The sequence below is a fragment of the Heterodontus francisci genome, chromosome 7, assembly GCF_036365525.1.
Source record: "Heterodontus francisci isolate sHetFra1 chromosome 7, sHetFra1.hap1, whole genome shotgun sequence".
In the NCBI taxonomy this organism is placed as follows: Eukaryota; Metazoa; Chordata; class Chondrichthyes; order Heterodontiformes; family Heterodontidae; genus Heterodontus; species Heterodontus francisci.
The window spans coordinates 8527587-8551269 of NC_090377.1; the positions used below are offsets into that span (position 1 = coordinate 8527587).

The 23683-nt window shown below is 43.5% G+C and overlaps 1 protein-coding gene across 1 annotated transcript in view; it reads right to left on the reverse strand.

Annotated features, from left to right (window-relative positions):
* The window catches only part of LOC137371661 (glial fibrillary acidic protein-like), a 151208-nt gene that overhangs the window by 1650 nt on the left and 125875 nt on the right, over positions 1–23683 (reverse strand). Inside the window, exons 7-8 of the mRNA XM_068034458.1 lie at positions 7419–7453; positions 3169–3236 (exon numbers count right to left, since the gene is read on the reverse strand). Of these exons, the coding sequence (XP_067890559.1) occupies positions 3169–3236; positions 7419–7453 (103 nt within the window). The remainder of the gene's footprint in view (positions 1–3168; positions 3237–7418; positions 7454–23683) is intronic.

A 23683-nucleotide genomic window follows, 5' to 3' on the forward strand; every position in this document is an offset into this window, starting at 1 on the left:
ATTCCATGGTCTGGGTGGTACTTCGGTAGCTATCATCTCCTCTTTCTGTTGTGAGTTTCTGTTCTTCTGGCATACATTGCATGTAGACACCATATCTTCGATATCTTTGTATATGCCTATCCCGTACACAGCTGATTTGGCTCTGAGCTTACACTTCTCCACTCCCATATGGCCTTTGTGTATCTTTTGGAGAAGTTCTTCCTGCATTGTTTTGGATATGATTATTCTGGATCCGGCCAGCAGAACACCATCTTCTAGTGAGATGTCATCTCTGATAGACCAGTACAGTATTGCTGGCTGTGTGTGCTGTATCTTATCAGGCCATCCCTGGATCACTTGCTGAGATAGCGTCTGTAACTCCTCATCTTTGCTGGTCTCAACTCTAATTTGACTAAGTTTTGGTGGTGTTACATTCACTAAGTGATGAATCTTTATGTCTAGATCTTTTATCTTATGTTTCTCCTGCAGTGACAAGCGAGATAGGGTGTCTGCCAGCACCATTTCTCTTCCTGGCTTATATTTCAGAGTGAAATCATAACTCTGAAGCCTGAAGAGTAACCTCTGCAGTCTTGCTGTTGCTTTACTTAGGTTTTTCTTGTAGATCTGCTCCAGTGGATGATGATCACTCTCCACTGCGAACTTCCTCCCATAGGGATATGTGTGGAACCTCTCATATCCACACATGACTGCCAAAAGCTCTCTCTCTATGTTGGCATATCTTGTCTCAGCTGATGTCAGAACTTTGGACGCAAATGACATTGGCTTCCCCTCTTGTACCAGGTCTGCTCCCAATCCTTTTGTGGAAGCATCTACTTGCAGAGTGATAGGTTGCTTTCTGTCATAGCATGACAGACTTGTCTCCTTGAATACTCTCTTTTTGAGTTTGTTGAAACTCCTATCATCTGACTCTGACCACTGGTACTCTACATCTTCTTTCATCAGCTCCTGCAGGTTTGCTGTGTGTCCCAACATGTGCGGAATAAAGGAGTTCATGTATTGCATCAAACCAAGGAAACCTCTCAAAAAAAAAAAGAAACTCTCTCTTGTCTCTTGGGGCTTCCATCCTCGAGATGGCTGAGATTCTTTCAGGGCTCAGCTTGACTCCATCAGGTGTGTACACCATTCCGAAGAACTGGCATTCTGTCACTTTCACAATGCATTTGCCTGCGTTTAGCTTAATCCCAGTTTTCCTGGTTCTCTCCATGGCTTCATATAGATGGTTGTCATGATCTTTTTCATCCACACCATATATCTGGATATCATCAGTTATGCCGACTACTCCTTTGCATCCCCTGTATGTCTCGTCTACTTTCTGTTGGAACACATCCTGGCTCACTTTGAGGCCAAAGGGTAGATGCAGGAATTTGTATCATCCAAAGGGTGTGTTGATTGTTGTCAACAGTGAAGATTCTGCATCTAGCTTCACATTCCAGTAGCCATTTCTGGCATCAAGCTTGCTGAAAACTTTTGCCCCTGCCAGTGCTGGTTTTATTTCTTCCAATGTTGGAATAGGATAGTGATCCCTCTTTATTGCTTGGTTAAGATCTTTGGGATCTAGGCAAATTCTTAGCCGTCCATTTGGCTTCTCTCTCACCACGATGGAATTTACCCAATCTGTGGGCTCTGTGACTCTGGCTATCACCTTCTTTTCTTCCATTTCTTGGAGCTCTCTTTCAAGCTTTCTTTTTAGTTCTACGGGTACTTTACGTGGGGGGTGAATCACTGGTTTCATTGCTGGGTCAATAGTGATGTGATACTCAAAATCTTCGAAGCATCCAACCATCTCATCAAAACACTCTGGGGTACATTTGTACCAGATCTTCTTTGCTTCTGATCGGAGGGCGCTTTTCAATGGGTGTACTACCTTCAACCCTCAGCGTCACCTCCTTCACCTCATGGTTTACTAAGATACTCTGCAGCTGTTCACAACTGCTCAACCCTAGGATAGCTGGACCGTCTGTTTCTGTGACGTAGAACATACAGTTAACATCTTTTCCTTTGTGTGTCCCTCGGATTTGGGTTGCTCCTAACTGTCGAATCTCAGTTCCCCCATATGCTGTGAGCATGACGTTGTTTGCTTTCAGAGCATCTGTCCTTGGATAAGCATTTTCCTCCAAATTTTCAGGAAAGATCTTCTGGTATAGTCTGAGTGGGATGATGTTACTCTGCACTCCAGTATCAATCTTCACCTTCAGATTTATCGTTATGGGCTTAGTTCTCAGCCTCTTCCTGATCTGAATGGTTGTGTGAATTTTTCTCTGGGAACTGTCACATCCAGACATTTCATGCAATTCTATGGTTCCTATGTCTTTCATGTTCTCAATCCCATTGCCATCTTCCAGGGTATGGATGTTTTGCTTTATTTCACTATTCCTTTGCCCTGTTACTCTGGCTCTGATGACTCATCTACCACCTTCTTGTCTTGTTCTGCACATCTTTTTCCAGTGATTGGTCTTTCTGCAAGCTCTGCAGATTGATCCATATGTGGGTCATTTCCTTCTGTCTGTCAATTCATGTGGTCATCCCCAGCTCCTGCACATCTTTCTCTCTGTCTGGTGTACATTCTTTTGTTGTTGTTTCACTGCATCAACCCTGCTGCCTGTCTCTTGGCTTAACTGAAGGCTAGCCGTTTGGGTAGTCAGAGTCTTCATCTGTCTGCTCGTGCTCTGGCAGTGTCGATAGCCTGTGATATTGTGAGCTTGTCCTGTTCGATTAGAGATTTCTGTACTTCAGGATGTGCAGAACCCCAAATGAGCTGATCTATCAGCTGTTCATCTGCATCCTTAAATTTACATTTTCTGGCTGCATTTTTCAATCTTGCTACAAAATTGTCAATAGGCTCCCATAGTTCCTGACTGAGGGCTTGAAATTCATATTGGTATATCCAATGATTTGATTTTGGCTCGAGATGGGTGCTGAATCTTTCAAATATTTTGTCTGGGTTTCTGCTGTCCTCTTCGCTCAGGTCCCAGCTATTAAATAAATTTAATCCTTTATCTCCAGCCCACAGAAGGATATAACTGACCCTCTCCACTTCACTAGTGCCTTTTAGGAAGCTACTGAATGCCAAATTGCACTTTTGTTTAAATTTTTGAGCAGCGAATACAGTATACAGATACTGACCAACTTGGTATACTTAATTAATTTTCTACAATTTTAATCTCTCACCTCAGATTCCTTGTCTTCATCAGATGAAGAAAGTATGCATGTCTCAGTCGTGTCTCTTGTCTCAGCTTCTGGAAAATAATAATTATTCATTACATTAGACTTAAATAAAACTTACTTTTTGTTTTAGAAATGCTTATATGGTATCTGGATTAAGAATTCTGACAGCAATCTTTACCATGAATCACTCCCTCTGGTTTTTGGATTTAAAAAGTACCCACCTGGTAGAGCAGATGTGGTACTATGTCTGATCATTCAGTGTCTCTATTGGCACAGCAAAGGCCGGAGTGTGTAAGACAGTAACTGATCCTCTATTATCCACTGCCTGAATTGAAGATTCATACTGAAATGATTATTTGCACCGTTTACAGACCTCTACGACAACAGGCTCGATAAGATGAAGAATACTGTGAGCAAATTAAAATGGCAAGAGGACACGGTAGCACTTGCATTATGGGACCTTTTAATTACCCAACCATTGAGTGGTATGATGGGAAAGCTACCAAGTCTCAAAGGAGCAAAACAGAAATACTAATTGATGCTGTTAATGACTGCATCCTTAACTCAGCATGCTGGGGAAATACAAGGGAAAATAATTGATGTGATTTAGTCCTTAGCAGTGCTTCTGGGACAGTGTCCAATCTGGAACATCTGACCAACAGTGAAAACTGTACACCAGATTTTAGCTGGCGATAAAAATTACTGCTGCAGATAATTTAGTACTGGTTCCAGACTTTAGAAAGGCCCAATTTACAAGAATAAAGGCTCAATATACAAGTAAATTGAGAAACTGAACTGGATCAGCCATATAAATACTGTGGCTACAAGAGCAGGTCAGAGATGGGGAATTCTGCAGTGAGTAACTCACCTCCTGACTCTCCAAAGCCTTTCCACCATCTGCAAGGCACAAGTCAGGAGGTGTGATGGAATATTCTCCACCTGCCTGGAAAAGTGCAGTTCCAACAACACTGGAAAAGCCTGACACCATCCAGGACAAAGCAGCCCGCTCGACCAGCACCCCATCCACCACCTTCAACATTCAATCCCTCCACCACCAAAGCACAGTGACAGAAATGTGTACCATCTACAAGGTGAACTGCAACAACTCACCAAGGCTCCTTCGACACCACCTTCCAAACCCGCAACCTCTACCACCTAGAAAGACAAGGGCAGCAAATGCATGGGAACACCACCGCCAGCAAGTTCCCCTCCAAGCCAGTCACCATCCTGGCTTGGAACTGTATTGCCGTTCCTTCACTGTCACTGGGTCAAAAACCTAGAACTCCCTTCCTAATAGCAGCATGGATGTACCTGCACCGCATTGACAGCATCAATTCAAGAAGACGGCTCACCACCACCTTCACAAGGGAAATTAAGGATGGGCAATAAACGCTGGCCTAGCCAGCGACGCCCACATCCCGTGAAAGAATTTTTAAAAAAGTGGTACGAGGCCAGAATAATCATATTCATGAATGGAAAAATTATGTATGTTCCTTGGATAAAGAGGAAGATACAGACGGTTAGATAGTGAGGTTCATGAACAAATTAATCCCATGAAGAAATGGTACACCGAATATAATATATGATAGTAACTGTTAGAAGAATAGCAGAAAATATAAGACACTATTAAATGTTAGCACAGTACTAAAAATCTGTGGATTAGTGCAACAATGATAATGAAAGTATTTTTTATTTATGCCAGAAACCAGAAAGTAATTGTTAACCACATAAATCCTTTGAGAGATTCAGCTGGGCAGGTCAGTTTTAAGACAATAATATTACAGAACAGAATCACAGAATTGTTGTGTTACTATGGGGTGTTAAGTGGATATTTTGTATTTGTTTCACAATTGAAGATATTGCTAAGGTGCCAGTAGTGTCAGATAGATGTTGTACCCCTAAAACTGATTTCACAGAAATGAATTGTGAAATGGTGTTAGCTAGGATCAAGGCAGACTTTCCAGTGCCAGGAAGAGATTTCCTAATTTTAATAGTCTCTAATCTCTAACTCCCATACCACTGGAATGCACCTTGAGTGCCCACCCTAATGGAGAGTCTGCAAATTGTGGCTTTGGTTCCCCTCTTACCAGAAACATTTGAATCCTATGTCCATCAGCCCTCTTTAATAGGGGGTGGGGAAAAAGTCTTGGAGGAGGGGGCAGGCAATGACGCCAAAGTGAACCACATTTCCACTGATCAGGCCATTATACCCGTTTCTGTTGGAATATCAACCCACTAATATCCTGCCAGGCCAAGGATGTGGTCTGAATGTTTCCACCCTAGCCACATTCCTCCATCATCCTTCTTCTCCCAGATTAAATATAGAGCCACAGATAAATGAGTTGTGTGAAAAGTGCTTGCCCCTGAACAACGTTACAGAATATCCAGATGATCTGCTGCGGCATTCCTGAGGTAGATCCCTACAAGGAATGAACATCTAAATTAACTTGGACCTCTGTTTTTCATGTCTGGATAGTTCAAATGTAGCAGTAGCAGAGGCTATGGAACAGGCTGTCTGTCAGCTACCTTTTCTTGTTAGGTCACAGGATAGTTTAGTCATTGTCACACTCCTGATGGGAGTTCTGGTAGGTATGTGGCAGAAAGATAATGGAATATTGGCCCCATGGAGTTGAAACAGTCCATGAGCTGTTCATGTTTGGTGTTGGAAAAGTAGCTGGAAAGGGTGGGTCAAGGGCTATGGGGACAGAGTGAGGAAGTGGTACTATTTGGATAGCTTTTTCAAAGAGCAAGCAAAGACCAAATGGTCTCCTTCTGTGATGTAAAATTCCATGATAAGTGTTTTTGAGGAGTCTGTTGTAAAGAGTTATGGGTTACTTTTATTCTCCAAGAGAAGTAAAGGTGATTTCACCATAGAGAGGGAGGCATGACAATGCTTGACATGATTAAATTACATATGGCCCTGGACCCCGGATGACCCTCAGACTTTAAGGAGTAAAGGTGGAAGCTAACCAGAGGGACTAGCAAGGTGGGAGACAGTGAGTAATTTGGTGAGAGTGAGGGAACTAAAGGGAAAACTGTTGAGCAAGTTAACAGCAGCAGTGCTATCATATTGACTGGAAGGGCAGAGGAAAAGCAGTTTGAACTCAAGCTAATGACAGCGCTGCAGAAATGTGAGTGGTAAAGGACAAGAGGAAGTGCTTAGCGATAGCTTTACTGCTCAAGACCTAGGAGGTGGCGAGGCAATTTGCAATAGCGAAGTCAAGTGGGTGGGAAAGGTGTGTGTGGGAAGGTTAAGTGAAATTTGAATGTAAGTGCAAACAAGTGGAGGATATAGGTTGGAATCGCAAAAGATGAGAAGTCACTCAATGCTAAGGTTCAGGGAGAAGATCTCAAGGAGGGAATTACCATGAAACTTTGGAGGTTTGTAAATCATGCAAACTTTGAAAGAGGGGTGTGAGGAATAGAGAAGGGTAAGATACTTGAAGGAAGCAATGGTGCCAAAGGAATAGGGTGAGAGAGCAAGATGGAATCTGGTGATGACACTGATGCTACTGCCACATGGGACATTCTTATCCACAGAATGACTTTAGTAATGGGAAAGGATTTGCTTTTAAGGCAGGTTTCTTTCAGAGCCAGGACAACAATAGATATGGTTATAGTTATGATGAGGTGGTGGATGGAGAGGGCCTTGTATATCATTGTGGAAAGTGATCCGGAGTGAGATGATGAAAACAAAGTAAGCAAAGTGGTAGTGACTCGGTGGTGTCAAACTTGCAATTCAAATCCTTGCAGATCGTCCGATGAAGAGAAGACTGATGGTAATAAGCATTTTCAATTAAATCCTGTGAGAACGTTAGAGCAGGAAAAAATGTGATAAGTTTGGATTTCAACACCATGAAGAGGAAGAAAATGTAGGACACCGAATAGAAGGAAGAAGAGAGGAAAGTTAAGAGCAGCAAGTATATAAGTATATAGACTTTCCAGATATGCCAACTTGAAAGAATCTGAGTAAAAAGGACTTTTTGTTGCGGGGGGCAAAAGTTAAACTTACACTTGGATTTATAGGCAACACAGTAAGAAAGTGGTCATGTGGACAACAGCCCTTATCCTGGATGTCATCACCATCGAGCTGTCTTGATGGTACATCATCCCTCGGAAGTTCCCCCCACCCCACCACCATAACAAGCTAACTCCAGAGATATGTGGTCAATGCATAAGACAGAAAGAAATAAAAAGTTAACACGATTCACAACATTACTTTAATATCAAACTGACTTTAAAGTTATACGCACCTTTCTCAGTTATAGCGGGTTGAGTAGAGTAGTCCCTAGAAAGCAAGAAAATACAGTCAATTTTAAAAGGTTTTATTAAATTTTCTAAAATCTCAGGTTACTGATTTCTAGGTTTTGTTTTCTCATTCTTCAAATTGTTATCTTCCTTATATGATGGGTAACTCTAACATTTTATCAAGGAATCACAAGGGCAGTTTTATCTTTAAAAGACTTTTCCAAACTGAACTCATTTCCTTATGTAAATCAGCCTCTACTCGCCATCTTCATTTTGTGACCCCAGGATGGGGTGCAGCAGATGGACAGATAAAAGCATCAGAATCGGAATTTACTTCCTTTTTCAAAAAAACTAAGGACAATAACCTTTATTGCTCAATCGGTAACTGCAATGTTAGAGAAAAAACATTTTTAATAAAACCATGCACAAACATAATTCAGGAGTATTTTCTGACTGGTGAAGTTCAGGTATAAGTTGTGGCACACTTCTGTGTGCTATTTGTAGTCAAGCATTACACTCAATGGAAACTTTATCCCAATACTACTTTATGACGTTGGTTACAGGGAGTTATTGACTGTAACTGGTACAATTCCTCATCTACATGTGAGCTTCAAGGATTAGTTGAGCAGTGTCACAGTTCAGTTAATTAAGACACTAAGGCCACTTATGCAAATAAGTTGTGAAGAGTACATAATAGGCTACTAAGGGATATAGATAGATTAAGTGAGTGGTCAAAGACCTGGCAAATGGAGTATAATGTGGGAAAATGTGAAATTGTCCATTTTGGCAGGAAGAACAAAAAAGAAGCATATTATCTAAATGGTAAGAGATTGCAGAGCTCTGAGATGCAGAGGGATCTGGGTGTCCTAGTGCATGAATCGCAAAAGATTAGTATGCAGGTACAGTAATTAGGAAAGCTATTAGAACGTTATCATTTATCGCGAGGGGAATTGAATCCAAAAGTAAGGAGGTTATGCTTCAGCTATACAGGGCATTGGTGAGACCACATCTGGAGTACTGCATTGGTCTCCTTATTTAAGGAAGGATGTAAATGCGTTGGAAACAGTTCAGAGAAGGTTAACTAGATTAATACCTGGATGGGCAGGCTGTCTTATGAGGAAAGACTGGACAGGCTAGGCTTGTATCCGCTGGAATTTAGAAGAGTAAGAGGCGACTTGATTTAAACATGTAAGATTCTAGGGGCGGCACAGTGGCGCAGTGGTTAGCACTGCAGCCTCACAGCTCCAGGGACCCGGGTTCGATTCCGGGTACTGCCTGTGTGGAGTTTGCAAGTTCTCCCTGTGTCTGCGTGGGTTTTCTCTGGGTGCTCCGGTTTCCTCCCACAGCCAAAGACTTGCAGGTTGATAGGTAAATTGGCCATTATAAATTGTCACTAGTATAGGTAGGTGGTAGGGAAATATAGGGACAGGTGGGGATGTTTGGTAGGAATATGGGATTAGCGTAGGATTAGTATAAATGGGTGGTTGATGTTCGGCACAGACTCGGTGGGCCGAAGGGCCTGTTTCAGTGCTGTATCTCTAATCTAATCTAATCTAATTCTGAGGGGACTTGGCAGGGTGGATGTGGAAAGGATGTTTCCCCTTGTGGAAGAATCTAGAACTAGGGGTCTTTGTTTAAAAATAAGGGGTTGTCCATTTAAAACAGAGATGAGGAGAAATTTTTTCTCTCAGAGAGTCGTTGAGTCTTTGGAACCCCCTGCCTCAAAAGGCAGTGGAAGCAGAGTCTTTGAATATTTTTAAGGCAAAGGCAGATAGATTCTTGATAAGCAAGGGGGTAAAGGTAGGTGGGAATGTGGAGTAATCAGTTCAGCCATGAACTTATTGAATGGCGGAGCAGGCTCGAGGGTCCGAGTGGCCTACTCCTGCTCCTAATTCGTATCCACGTGTATATTTATGTGAGTGACTGGCATTACCGAACCATCTTAGATGCCATTCTTCAGACAATTCGATTCACTCCATGTGATATCAAAAAACAGCTGAAGACACTGGATACAGCAAAGGCTATGGGCCCTGACAAAAGCCCGGCAGTAGTATCGAAGACTTGCGCTCCAGAACTAGCTGTGCCCCTAGCCAAGCTGTTCCTGTACAGCTACAACACTGGCATTTACCCGACAATGTGGAAAATTGCCCAGGTATGTCCTATCCATAAAATGAAAGATAAATCCAATTTGGCCAATTACTGCCCCATCAGTCTACTCTCTAGCAAAGTGATGGAAGGTGTTGTGGACAGTGCTATCAAGTGGCACCTACTCAGCAACAACTTGCTGACCAGTGCTCAGTTTGGGTATAGTCAGGACCACTCAGCTCCAGACCACATTACATCTTTGGTCCAAACATTGACAACAGAAGCTGAGTTCCAAAGGTAAGGTAAGCATGCCTACCCTTGACATCAAAGCAGTAATTGACTAGGTGTGGCATCAAGGAGCCCTACCAAAATTGAAGTCAATGGGAATCAGGGGCAAAACTCTTCACTGGTTAGAGTCATACCTAACACAAAGTAGGCTGGCTGTGGTTGTTGAAGGCCAATCATCTCCGCCACAAGAGGTTATGGTGAACCTTTGAGGTTCGGCCTCAACTGGGATATCGTGTCCAATTCTGGGCACCACACTTTGGGAAGGATGTGAAGGCTTTAGAGAGAATGCAGAAAAGATTCACGAGAATGGTTCCAGGGATAAGAGACTTTGGTTAGGAGGTAGATTAGAAAAACTGGGGTTGTTCTCCTTAGAGAATGTTGAGAGGAGATTTGATAGAGGTATTCAAAATCATGAAGTGTCTGGAGAGAATAGATAGAGAGGAACTGTTCCCATTGGCAGAAGGGTCGAGACCCAGAGGTGATTGGCAAAGGTGACATGAAGAAAAACATTTTTATGCAATGAGTGGTTAGGATCTGGAATGCACTGCATGAGAGTATAGTGGAGGCAGGCTCAATCGCGGCTTTCACGATTTGTGAAGAGGAAACAATTTCAGGGCTTGGGGGAAAAGGCAGGGGAGTAGGACTAGCTGAGTTACTCTTGCAGAGCGCTGGCACAGATAGGACAGGCCCAATGGCCTCCTTCAGTGCTGTAATCATTCTATGACTCTAACAAAGCATAAAAGAAAATTATACAGTAAGTCAGTGGAAAACATGCCAGAATTGTATGAGTGAATTGAAGCCTATAACTTTGTAGCTGCTAAGTTGGAGTTGCAGATATGACACAGTGCTCGCGATTTTCCACTCCTGGCACACATCAAGAGCCATAATGAGAGATTCCTCACCCCCAGCCTATGTTTTAATGGTTGTAAAATCATAGACTTTTGCTGTAACAATTCCTGTAATGTATTCCCAGCTTGTACCAAAAGTACTGGAGAGATAATCTTGGCCTGTATTTAGGAGGCTCAAGAAGTGAAAGGTGGGGCCAATGGCTGCATTACAGAAGTGACATCATACTGTGTGGAATACACTTTGGTCCACACCCACTAAATTTCCATATCTTGGTAAACTTCCTCAGCTTTTTCCACTTTACTTTCCATGAGTACTATATAGAGTATGGGCTGAATTTTATCAGCGCACTGTGCTCCGCGGCGGCCGCTGTGAAGTTGGTGGCCTTCCGTCACGGAAGTGCCACTGCATAGCTCTCGCGATATTACACATTGGGGCTCATTTAAATGGAGCGGGTGGAGCGGATGCTCCTGATGATGTCGAGAGTGCGGCTGCCGCGTCCCCGGCAACGGAGTCCGGCACCACCATGCAGGTGCCATTTTTAAAGGGCTTCAAGCCCTTCAGGATAGATTTATATATTTAAAGGTGCCAGTGCGATGATAAAAGTCAGTTAATGTTTATTTCAACATTGCATCCCCTCTCCCACCACCATCTCCCCCTCCCGAGCCCTCAACACATAAATTGACCTATCCCCCAAAAATACACTTTTTGAAATTCCGAACATTACCCCCGAATTCAGTAACTTTGACCCTCAAACCCTGCCCAACATCCCCACAACCAATAGGAATGGTTTTCCCCGCTCCACCCCCCAGCCCTGATAATTTTATTCCTCCCCAGCATCGTCTCGCCTCGGAACTCCAACGGAGTTGCGAAGGCGCACGAGTTGCGGCCGGCTGGCCATAAAATTGGCGTGGGACAGCTGGTAGCGGCAGGTAAGTTCATTTGCACTTTAATTTAGCTAATTTCAATATTTTAATAAAGGCCCTACTGCTAGGCGGTGGGGGGGGGGGGGGGGGTCCGCATTGACGCCTCGCCGCTGCTGTTAATATCCAGCGGAGCCTTCTCAGCGTCGTGCGTCATGGCAGGCCACTCCTGCTAGCATTTTATGGCCCCCCCCACCCCGCCACTACCCTTGGCATTGAGGGGCGGGTAAAATTCAGCGCTATATGTTCAAACAATTGGCTACATCTTGCCATACCCTACTCCAGAGTAACTGATAGGAAGATTTTCCTCTGTCCCCCAAATGGCCACTGTCTTGAGGACTATCTACTCTAGAAATACTTCATAGCTTTTCTAAGTAAAGGGAGAATTCTTGCCACTCTTCCAACAATCTTCTGGACACAACAGTTAGCTTCCACCAAAACCTATGCTAAGCCCTTTAAGCACAGCAGTACCCCCTTAAGCAGCCTGATCACACGACTGACCCCTTTGTTTCCTGGAAATGATAAGAGAATTCACAACATGCAACGTCACTGGCCTGTAATATCCTTGGAGCTGCTTCTGATCTGTTGCTGTAACATCGCTGGAATGCCTTTGTAAATATGGTTTCTGCCACAGTTTTGGCAAAGTTCTGACTACAGATCAACTACTAGAAAATTCTGGCTCATAGTTTGATTCAAGGCAACCGAGGCCTTATCAAGAAGAAACACCCACTTATATAGCACCTTTCATAAGTTCAGGATATTACAGCCAGTGAAATATGTTTAATACCAAGTTTGAACTCATAGCTTGTTCCAATAAATTAATTGCAGCTCATGAGCTGAAAATGGGAAATGCAACTGATAGAGGAGGCCTGGGGGAAGGGTTGCATGTTTCTGGTTCCAGACGTTGTTCATTTGTGCAGAATAAAATGAATCACTGAATATTAAAGCACAAAAACAGACCACTTGGCCAGTCAAGTCTGCACCAGTGTTTTTTTCCGCATGTGTAAAGCATGTTTTTGTTAACATCTCTAATTTTTTTGTGCATATCTTAAATTCGTTACTGTCTCATCAACCAGTGGAAACAATCACTATTTACCTGGTCAAACCCTTCATAATGTGAAAACCACTATCAGGTCGCCCCCTATCCTTCTCAGCGCCATAGGAAAAAGCCCTAACTGCTGAATTCTTTCTTCAAAACTGTAGCCCCCTCATCCCTGGTCACATCTCTGTGAATCTACACTGCATCTCTTGCCTTCTTTTTATTTCCTTCCTCTAATTGGCTTAGGGTCATCGCCAAGCTCAACAGTACCTTGTTTTCTGTACTAGACACAAAATGCAGGATTCTGATTGCCTTTTTAAGAGTCTTTGTCCACCTGTGCTATTACCTCTAAAGACCTGTGTACCTGCACACCAAGATCCCTCTGCTCCTATACCCAACAGAAGACTCAAGCTCATACACACGAGCAAGCCAATGTGCATACATCTTTTTCAATGGTCCAACCAGGGAAAAGTACATTTTTCTGTCTAGTTATTCAACTATCATAATTACCAGATGTCAATCCTTAAAATCAGACTGTCTGGCTCAAATGTAGATGGGTGACAGTTGCCCCAATTAGAACTTATGCCTATATCTCACTCCATGCCCTGCTGTAGCCTGTTTAGTTTTGGACCTTTGACCCATTTTCCCATGTCCAGACCATTTATTACTCGTTCTCCTCCACTACAGCTAAACTGTGCAACTAGTTTCACTCCCCAATTAATCAGTCCATTCATTATCCAGAACTCTTAACTTCTCCTAATGAGACCTTTCATTGAAGGTTCTGCTCCTGCCATTATTTGTACCCCTCATTACTGGTTCTGCTCCGCTCCTTAACAACTTGCATTTATACAGCGCCTTTTATGTAGTAAAATGTCCAGATGCTTCACAAGAGCGATACCAAACAAAGATTTGACACTGAGCCACATAAAGACAAATGGCTTGGTCAGAGGTGGTTATAAGGATCATCTTAAAAGGAGGAGAGGTAGAGAGATGGAAGGTTTAGGGAGGAGATTCCAGCGCATAGGGCCTAGGCAGCGAAAGGCATGGCCGCCAATGGTGGAGCAATTAAAATCAGGGATGTGCAAGAGGCCAGAATTGGTGGAACACAGAGATCTTGAAAGCTTGCAGGGCTGGAAGAGGGATAAGGAGGGATGAGGCCATGGTGGAATCTGAAAACAAAGATGAGAGCACTGGCATAGCCAAACCTAGAGGTTAAAATAGGCAAGGAGGAAGGGTTCAGCAGCAGATGGGCTGAGTCAGGTGATGTTACAGAGGCGGAAGTTGTAGGTCTTGGTGACAAAGTAAATGTGTGGTCGGAAGCTCATCTCGTTGTCAAATATGACAAGGTTGCAAACGGTCTGGTTCAGCCTCGGCCAGTTTCCAGGGAGAGGGATGGAGTGAGTGGCTAGGGAACTTTTGAAGGGGAGACCAGAGACTAAAGACAATGGCTTCAGTCTTTCCAATATTTAATTGAAGGAAATTTCTATTTATCCAGTACTGGATGTTGGACAAGCAGTTTGACAGATCAGAGATAGCAGATGGGTCAAGAGAAATGGCAGTGAGATAGAGCTGAGTGTCATCACTATACAAGTGGAACATACGTGTTCTAGGATGAAGTTGCCAAGGGGCAGAATGTAGATGAGAAATAGGAGATGTCCAAGGATAGATTCTTGGGGGCCACCAGAGTTAAATGATGTGGGAGCTGAAAGAGAAGATATTGCATTAGATTCTCTGGCTATGAATGGTTAGACAAAAATGGAACCATAGGAGGGCAGTCCCAATCAGCTGGATGGAGGAAGACAGCTTTGGAGAAGGTTGGTGTGTCAACTGTGTCTTATCCAGAGCTTTTAACGCTAGTTCTGCTCCCCTCCTTATCCAGAACATGAGAAATAGGAGTAGCCCATTTAGCCCTTCGACCTTGCTCCCTTTCAATAAGATCATGGCTGATCATCTACCTCCACTCCACTTTCTTGCCCTATCCATTAATTCCCTTACTATCCAAAATCTATCAATCTATCCTGAATATACTCAACGACTGAGCATCTACAGATCTCTAGGGTAGAGAATTCCAAAGATTCACAACCTTTTCAGTCCCTTAAGAATTACCTCTCATTCTTCTAAACTCTAGAAAATATAGGCCTAGTCTACTCAATCTCCCTCATAGTACAATCCCCTTAACCCAGGAACCAGTGCAGTGAACCTTTGTTGCAATCTCTCTAAGAAGTAATATCCTTCCTTAGCTAAGGATACCAAAACTGTACACAGTACTCAAGGTGTGGCCTCACCAACACCCTGTAGAATTGTAGTAAGGCTTCTTTACTGTTATGCTCCAATTCCTTTTTAATAAAAGCTAACATGTCATTTGCTTCCCTAATTGCTTGCTGTACCTGCATGTTAACTTTCTGTGATTCGTGTACAAGGACAGAGATCCCTCTGAATAGCAACATTCCCAGTCATTCACCTTTGCAGCCTCTTTATGTCCTCCTCACAGTTTAATTTCCAACCTAGCTTTGTATCGTCAACAAACTTGGATACAGTACATTCAGTCCCCTCATCTAAGTCATTAATACAGATTGTAAATAGTAGAGGCCCAAGTATTGATCCTTGCGGTACCCCACTTGTTACAGCCTGTCAACCTGAAAATGACCTATCTATCCCTTCTCTGTTTAAAGCATTCCTTATAACCTACCTCTTTGACCAGGCTTTTGGCCATCTGTCCGAATATCACCTTTTGTGGTTCAGTGTCAAATTTTGTTTTTTAATGCTCCTATGAGGCACCTTGGGATGTTTTATTATGTTAAAACCTCTATGTAAATATAAGTTGTTGTTGTTTGTTACTTTCTGCTTTCATAAAGAAAAATAATGAAGCTTGTAACAGATACTGAGGACTCAAAACTGCAGAAAATGTAGAGGAGTATAAAATGTGTCGGGGTGAGATTATAAAGGAAATTAGGAAAGCAAAGAGAGTGCATGAAAAAACATTGGTAAGTTAAAATCAAGGAAAACCCAAAGATTTTTCATAAATACATGAAGTTCAAGAGGACAACTAAAGAAAGAGTAGGGCCTATTAGGGAGCCACGGATGGCTCAGCTGCACAGGAAGGGAGGAAGAAAAGTGGGAGAGTTATAGTGATAGGGGATTCTATTGTAAAGGGTACAGATAGGCGTTTCTGTGGCCGCAAACGTGACTCCAGGATGGTATGTTGCCTCCCTGCTGCTAGGGTCAAGGATGTCACGGAGCGGCTGCAGGACATTCTGAAGGGGGAGGGTGAACAGTCAGAGGTTGTGGTTCACATTGGCACCACTGACACAGGTAGAAAGAGGGATAAGGCCCTGCAACAAGAATTTAGGGAGCTAGGTAGTAGATTAAAAAGCAGGACTTCAAAGGTTGTAATCTCTGGACTACTCCCAGTGCCAAGTGCTAGTGAGTATAGGAATAGGAGGATAGAGCAGATGAATGCGTGGCTGAAGAGGGCTTTAGTTTCCTGGATCACTGGGGGTCTGTTTCTGGCGAGGGTGGGACCTGTACAAGACGGACGGGTTGCACCTGAACTGGAACGGGACCAACATCCTTGCAGGGAGGTTTGCTAGTGCTGTTGGTGGGTGGGGGGGAGTTTAAACTAATTTGGCAGGGGGATGGGATATAGAATGGAGGTACAGTATGGGGTGATGCACAGTCAAATATAGAAGAGAAACTAAGTCAGCTTGGAAGGCAGAGAAAATATAGACCTGTTTAGGCACAAGCGAATAATGCAAGGCTGGATTGCATCTATTTTAACGCAAGGAATCTTACAAGTAAGGCAGATGAATTGAGGGTGTTGATTAACACATGGGAATATGATATTATTGCTATCACAGAGACATGGTTGAGGGAAGGGCAGGACTGGCAGCTTAATATTCCAGGGTATAGAATCTTCAGGCGTGACCGGGTGGGGGGAGGGGGGGGGTGTAAAAGAGGAGGTGGCATTGCACTATTGATCAAGGAGTCAATTACTGCAGTAAGGAGGGATGCTTTCGTAGAAGGTTCCTCAAATGAGGCCATATGGGTAGAACTTAAAAACAAAAAGGGGCAATCACTTGGCTGGGAGTGTACTACAGGTCTTCAAACAGTCAGGGAGAGATAGAGGAGCAGATATGTAGGCAAATCTCAGAGAGGTGTAAAAATAATAGGGTAATAATAGTAGGAGATTTCAACTTCCCCAATATTAACTGGGATAGTCTTAGTGCTAAAGGCTTAAAGGGGGCAAAATTATTAAAAGTGCATCCAGGAGAGCTTTATGAGCCAGCATGTAGAAAGTCCTACAAGAGAAGGGGCAGTACTGGACCTAAGATTAGGGAATGAAGCCGGACAAGTGGTAGAAGTGTCAGTGGGGGAGCATTTCGGGGACAGTGGTCATAACTCTGTAAGATTTAAGGTAGTGATGGAAAAGGACAAAGACAGATCAGAAATAAAGGCACTGAATTGGGGGAAGGCCGATTTCAATATGATAAAACAAGATCTGGCCAAAATGGACTGGGAGCAGCTACTTGTTGGAAAGTCTACATCAGACCAGTGGGAGACATTCAAAAAGGAAATAGTGAAGATTTAGGGCCAACATGTTTCCATAAAGGTGAAGGGCAGGACCAATAAGTTCAGGGAACTCTGGAAGTCAAGGGATATAGAGGATGGATAAGGAAAAAAAGGAGGCTTATGGCAGATTCAGAGGGCTGAAAACAGCGGAGGCCCTAGAGGAGTATAGAAAGTGTAGGGGGGTACTTAAAAAATTATCTAGGAGAGCGAAGAAGGGGGATGAAAAAACACTGGCAGGCAAGATAAAGGAAAATCCCAAGGCATTTTATAAGTCTATTAAGGGCAAGAGGATAACCAGGGAAAGAGTAGAGCTTATTAATGACCAAAGTGGCAATCTGTGTGTGGAGCCGGAAGATGTAGGTGAGGTTTTAAATGATTACTGTTCATTTGTGTTCACTATGGAGAAAGACAATGTAGGTGCAGAGATCAGGGAGGGGGATTGTGATATACTTGAACAAGTTAGCATCGAAAGGGAGGAGGTATTAGCAGTTTTAGCGGGTCCAGATGAGTTATATCCCAGACTGCTATGTGAGGCAAGGGAGGAGATTGCAGGGGTTCAAGGAGCTGACTAGATGTGTAGATGAGGGTAAAGCAGTTGATGCAGTCTACATGAACTTCAGTAAAGCTTTTGATAAGGGCCCGCATGGCAGATTGGTCAAGAAGGGGATCCAGGGCAATTTGGCAAATTGGATCCAAAATTGGCTTAGTGGCAGGAGGTAGAGCGTGATGGGCGAGGGTTGTTTTTGCAATTGGAAGCCTGTGGTGAAGTGGTGTACTGCAGGGATCGATGCTCGGACCCTTGCTGTTTGTAGTGTACATAAATCATAATGATTTGGCATGAATAAAGGAGGTATGATCAGTAAGTTTGCAGATGACATGAAAATTGGTGTCGTAAATAGTGAGGAGGATAGCCTTAGATTACAGGCTGGTAAGATGGGCTGAGCAGTGGCAATTGGAATTTAATCCTGAGAAGTGAGGTGATGCATTCTGGGGGGACTAACAAGCCAATGGAATATACAATGGATGGTACGATCCTAGGAAGTACAGAGGGTCAGAGGGACCTTGGTGTACTTTCCATAGATCACTGAAGGCAGCAGCACAGGAAGATAAGGTGGTGAGGAAGGCACATGGGACACTTGCCTTTATTAGCTGAGGCATACAATATAAGAGCAGGGAGGTTATGATGGAGCTGTATAAAATGCTGGTTAGGCCACTGCTGGAGTACTGTGTACAGTTCTGGTCACCGCACTATAGGAAGGATGTTATTGCACTGGAGAGGGTGCAGAGGAGATTCACCAGGATGTTGCCTGGGCTGGAGCATTTCAGCTATGAAGAGAGACTGGATAGACTAGGGTTGTTTTCCTTAGAGCAGAGAAGGCTGAAGGGGGACCTGATTGAGGTATACAAAATTATGAGGGGCACAGATAGGGTAGATAGGAAGAAACTTTTTCTCTTCAGAGAATACAGCAGAATATAGATAGATTGGAGAGTTGGGCAGAGAAATGGCAGATGGAGTTCAATCAGGGTAAATGCGAGGTGATGCATTTTGGAAGGTCCAATTCAAGAGTGAACTGTACAGTAAATGGAGAAGTCCTGGGGAAAATTGATGTACAGAGAGATTTGGGTGTTCAGGTCCATTGTTCCGTGAAGGTGGCAACGCAGGTAAATAGAGTGGTCAAGAAGGCATATGGCATGCTTTCCTTCATCGGACGGGGTATTGAGTACAAGAGTTGGCAGGTCATGTTACAGTTGTATAGGACTTTGGTTCGGCCACATTTGGAATACTGCGTGCAGTTCTGGTCGCCACATTACCAAAAGGATGTGGATGCTTTGGAGAGGGTGCAGAGGAGGTTCACCAGGATGTTGCCTGGTATGGAGGGCGCTAGCTATGAAGAGAGGTTGAGCAGATTAGGATTATTTTCATTAGAAAGGCGGAGGTTGAGGGGGGACCTGATTGAGGTGCACAAAATCATGAGAAGTATAGACAGGGTGGATAGCAAGAAGCTTTTTCCCAGAGTGGGGGATTCAAATACTAGGGGTCACGAGTTCAAAATGAGAGGGGAAAAGTTTAGGGGGGGATATGCGTGGAAAGTTCTTTACGCAGAGGGTGGTGGGTGCCTGGAACGCGTTGCCAGCGGAGGTGGTAGATGCGAACACGATAGCGTCTTTTAAGATGTATCTAGACAGATACATGAATGGGCAGGAAGCAAAGAGATACAGACCCTTAGAAAATAGGCGACATGTTTAGGTAGAGGATCTGGATCGGCGCAGGCTTGGAGGGCCGAAGGGCCTGTTCCTGTGCTGTAATTTTCTTTGTTCTTTGTTCTTCGCGGAGGTGTCAATAACCAGGGGGCACAGATTTAAGGTAAGTGGCAGGAAGTTTAGAGGGGATTTGAGGAAAAAAACTTATCACCCAGAGGGTGGTTGAAATCTGGAACACCCTACCTGAAGGGGTGGTAGAGGCAGGAACCCTCACAACATTTAAGAAGTATTTAGATGAGCACTTGAAATGCCACAGAATACACGGCTATGGGCAAAGTGCTGGAAAATGAGAATACAATAGATCGGCTTGATGGCTGGCGTGGACATGGTGGGCCGAAGGGTCTGTTTCTGTGCTGTATAACTCTGTGACTCCATGAGGTAACCTGTCTGTGGAGACGGACGTCATGGGGTGTGGTTCCTAATGAATATTTTGCACCTGTTTTCACAAAAGAGAGGGATGATACAGACATTGCAATCAGGGCGTATGAGTGTGAAATATTAGATGAAATTAACATCGTGAAAGAGGAAGTATTAAGCAGTTTAGCATCTTTGAAAATGGATAAATTCCCAGGCCCAGACAAAATGAAATAAAAGCAAAATACTGCAGATGCTGGAAATCTGAAATAATAATAAAAAGTGCTGGAAATACACAGCAGGTCTTGCAGCATCTGTGGAGAGAAAAACAGAGTTAACGTTTTAGGTCAGTGACCTTTCATCAGAATTGCTCGTGGTAAATGGTTATTTTTCAGATTGGAGGCTGGTAGACAGTGATATTTCCCAAGATTCAATGCTAGGGTCACTGCTTTTATATGTGTATATATCTTCTTTTTCTTTCTTTCTTCTTTCTTCTTTTGGGCCTCCTTATCTCGAGAGACAATGGATACGCGCCTGGAGGTGGTCAGTGGTTTATATATATATATATATATATATATGACTTGGATATTGGAATAGAGAGGAACATTTCAAAATTTGCTGATGATATCAATCTTGGAGAAGTTGCAAACAGTGTGGATGATAAACAGACCATAGATAGGTTTGCAGAATGAGCAGAGAAGTGGCAAATGGAATTTAATACAGAGAAGTGAGTTGAGGGGGTTGGCTTATGAGGAGAGACTGAGTAGATTGGGATTATATTCATTGGAGTTCAGAAGAATGAGGGGGGATCTTATAGAAACATATAAAATCAAGTAGAGAGGATGTTTCCACTGGCAGGTGAAGCTAGGACAAGAGGGCATAGCCTCAAGATTAGAGGGAGCAGATTTAGGACTGAATTAAGAAGGAACTTCTTCACCCAGAGGGTTGTTAATCTATGGAATTCCTTGCCCAGTGAAGTAGCTGACGCTTCTTCAGTAAACGTCTTTAAAGCTAAGGTAGATATCTTTTTGACCAATAAAGGAATTAAGGGATATGGTGGGAGCGCGGGTAAGTGGATCTGAATCCACGAAAAGATCAGCCATGATCTTATTGAATGGCGGAGCAGGCTCGAGGGGCCGGACGGCCTACTCCTGCTCCTAGTTCTTATGATCTTATAAGTGTGAACTGATGCATTTTGGCAGAAGGGATGGGAATAGGTCATATAAACTTAATGGCACAGTTCTAAAGAGTGTACAGGGACAGGGGGACCTGGGGGTGCATGTGCATAGATTTTTGAAGGTCGAGTAAGTGGTTAATAAAGCATATTGTCATGCAGGCCCCCACCTGCCAAGAATGAGGCACATTAATTTCGCCACATGGACATTAAATTTCAAATTGTTGCTGGGAAGAAGGCGTGTGACAAGGGGTTGCCAGGCCCCTGGCTGGAATGACATTTTTGCATACTAACAGACAGTGCTTGGAACAAAGGAGCTATTTCCTGTTCCAATACAATCCACAAACAGACGTGGTCAAACCAGTTAGTCACATGACTAACCTGCTTGGCAGTCTTTTTTTTTCTGAATTGTACAGTCTGAATTGAGAGTCTGCAGAAAGCTGTTTGCTCCTGGATTGAAAAGACCTCTCCTGGCTGGCTCGCCACAGCCTCTCCTGTTTGCTCCCATCTCTTTCTCACGGAACTGCAAAACCCACTGAAGACATGTGAACCCCAAGAGAGAAAAGTCTCCTATAGCAAACAAAGTTTAAGAAGAATACTGGGCCCCAATGAAAAGCAAAATCTACCTACAATCAAGGACTCTACTGTGAGCCCGAAGAACTGTAACAACAACTCTTCAGATACTGCCTCAAACATTTCCACTTTATCTTCTTCTGCTCTTTTCTGTCTCTATTTGCATGTGTGTATCACGTATGCATGCTAGCATGGGCGCGTCATGTATCCGTAGGCGTCAACCAAATTAGAGTTTAAGTTTAATAAATTTCAACTTTTCTTCTTTAAACCTGAGAAAGCCTGTTTGTGCTGGTTTCTTTGCCTTATAATTGGAAATCAGTGAACAAGGATTCACCAAGGGGGAGCTAAAAACAGTGTGTTTAAAATTAAATCCTGTTACAGTAAGGCTGAAAGGGAACCCTAGACCTCTTTCTCACCTGGTTGTAACAGTATGGGATCTTGGACTTGATAAACAGAGGTATTGAATACAAAAGCAGGGAAGTTATGCTGAACTTGTACAAAGGTTCGGCCATAACTAGAGCATTGCATCCAGTTCTGGTCACCACACTTTAGGAAAGATGTGAGGGTCCTTGAGAGGGTGCAGGGGTGGTTTACCTAAATAGTTCCAGGGGTAATAGATTTTAACTACAAGATTAAGTTGGAGAAGCAGGGGTTGTTCTCCTTGGAGCAAAGGAGATTGAGGGGAGATTGACAGCAGTGTACAAGATTATGACAGATTTGGTTAAGATAGACAAAGACAAGCTGTTTCCATTAGCTGATGAACTAGGGGATACAGATTGAAGGTTTTGGGCAAGAGATGCAGGGCGGATCTGAGGAAGAACTTTTTTACGCAGCAAATGGTAATGATCTGGAGCTCACTGCATACGAGGATGGTGGAGGCAAAAACAATCAATTATTTCCAAAGTAAGTTGGATAGATACTTGAGGGAAATAAACTTGCTGGGCTTTGGGGACAAGGGAATGGGACTGACTGGATTGCTTTACAGAGTGCTGGCAGGAACTCGATGGGCTGAATGGCCCCTTCTGTGCCATAAATGACTCTATGGTTCCTATGATGAGGATAGTGCATTACGTAGATGAAACAAAAATTGGCCATGTGGTTGATAATGAAGAAGAAAGCTGTCGACTGCAGGAAGATATCAATGGACTAGTCAACTGGCGGAACAATAACAAATGGAGTCCAATCTGGAGAAGAGTGAGATAATGCATTTGGGAAATGCTAATGAGGCAAGAAAATACACAACAAATGGTAGAATACTGAGAGGTGTAGAGGGACAGAGGGACCTTGGAGCCCATGTCAACAGATCCCTGAAGGTGGCTGAACGGGTAGACAAGGTGGTGAAGAAAGCATACGGGATGCTTGCATTTATTAGCCGAGGCATAGAATATAAGAGCTGGGAGGTTATGCTGGAACTGCATAAAACACTAGTTGGGCCATAGCTGATGGCATACAGTTCTGATCAGTGCACTATAGGAAAGATGTGCTTGCGCTAGAGAGGGTACAGTGGAGATTTATGAGGACGTTGCCTGGACTGGAGAATTTTGTTATGAGGAAATATTGGATAGACTCGGGTTGTATTCTTTGGAACAGAAGAGGCTCATGGGAGACCTAATTGAAGTGTATAAAATTGATAGGTTTAGATAGAGTGACTAGGGAGGCCTTATCTCCCTTGGTTGAGGGGTCGATAACCAGGGGGCATAGATTTAGCTGAAGAGGTTTAGAGGGGATTCAAGGGGAAATCTTTTCACCCAGAGGCTAGTAGGGATCTGGAACTCATTGCCAGAAAGAGTGGTAGAGGCAGAAACCCTCATAACATTTAAAATGTACTTGGATATGCACTTGAAGTGCCATAACCTACAAGGCTGCGGACCCAGAGCTGGAAGGTGGGATTAGGTTGGATGGTTACTTGCCAGCCGGCACAGACATGAAAGACCGAATGGGCTCCTTCCATGCTGTATACTTCTATGATTGCCTGTTCTACTCCCACTTTATCCAGATATTGCATTGTTGGTTCTACTTTTTTTTAATCATTTCTGGTTCTATCCCCCTTTAGCCAAATCTGTGGTTGCTGGCTCTGCTTCCCTTTATCCAGACCTTTCATTACTGGTTCTGTTCCCTTTTATACAGACCTTTAATTTTGTTTTTATTCGTTTAGGG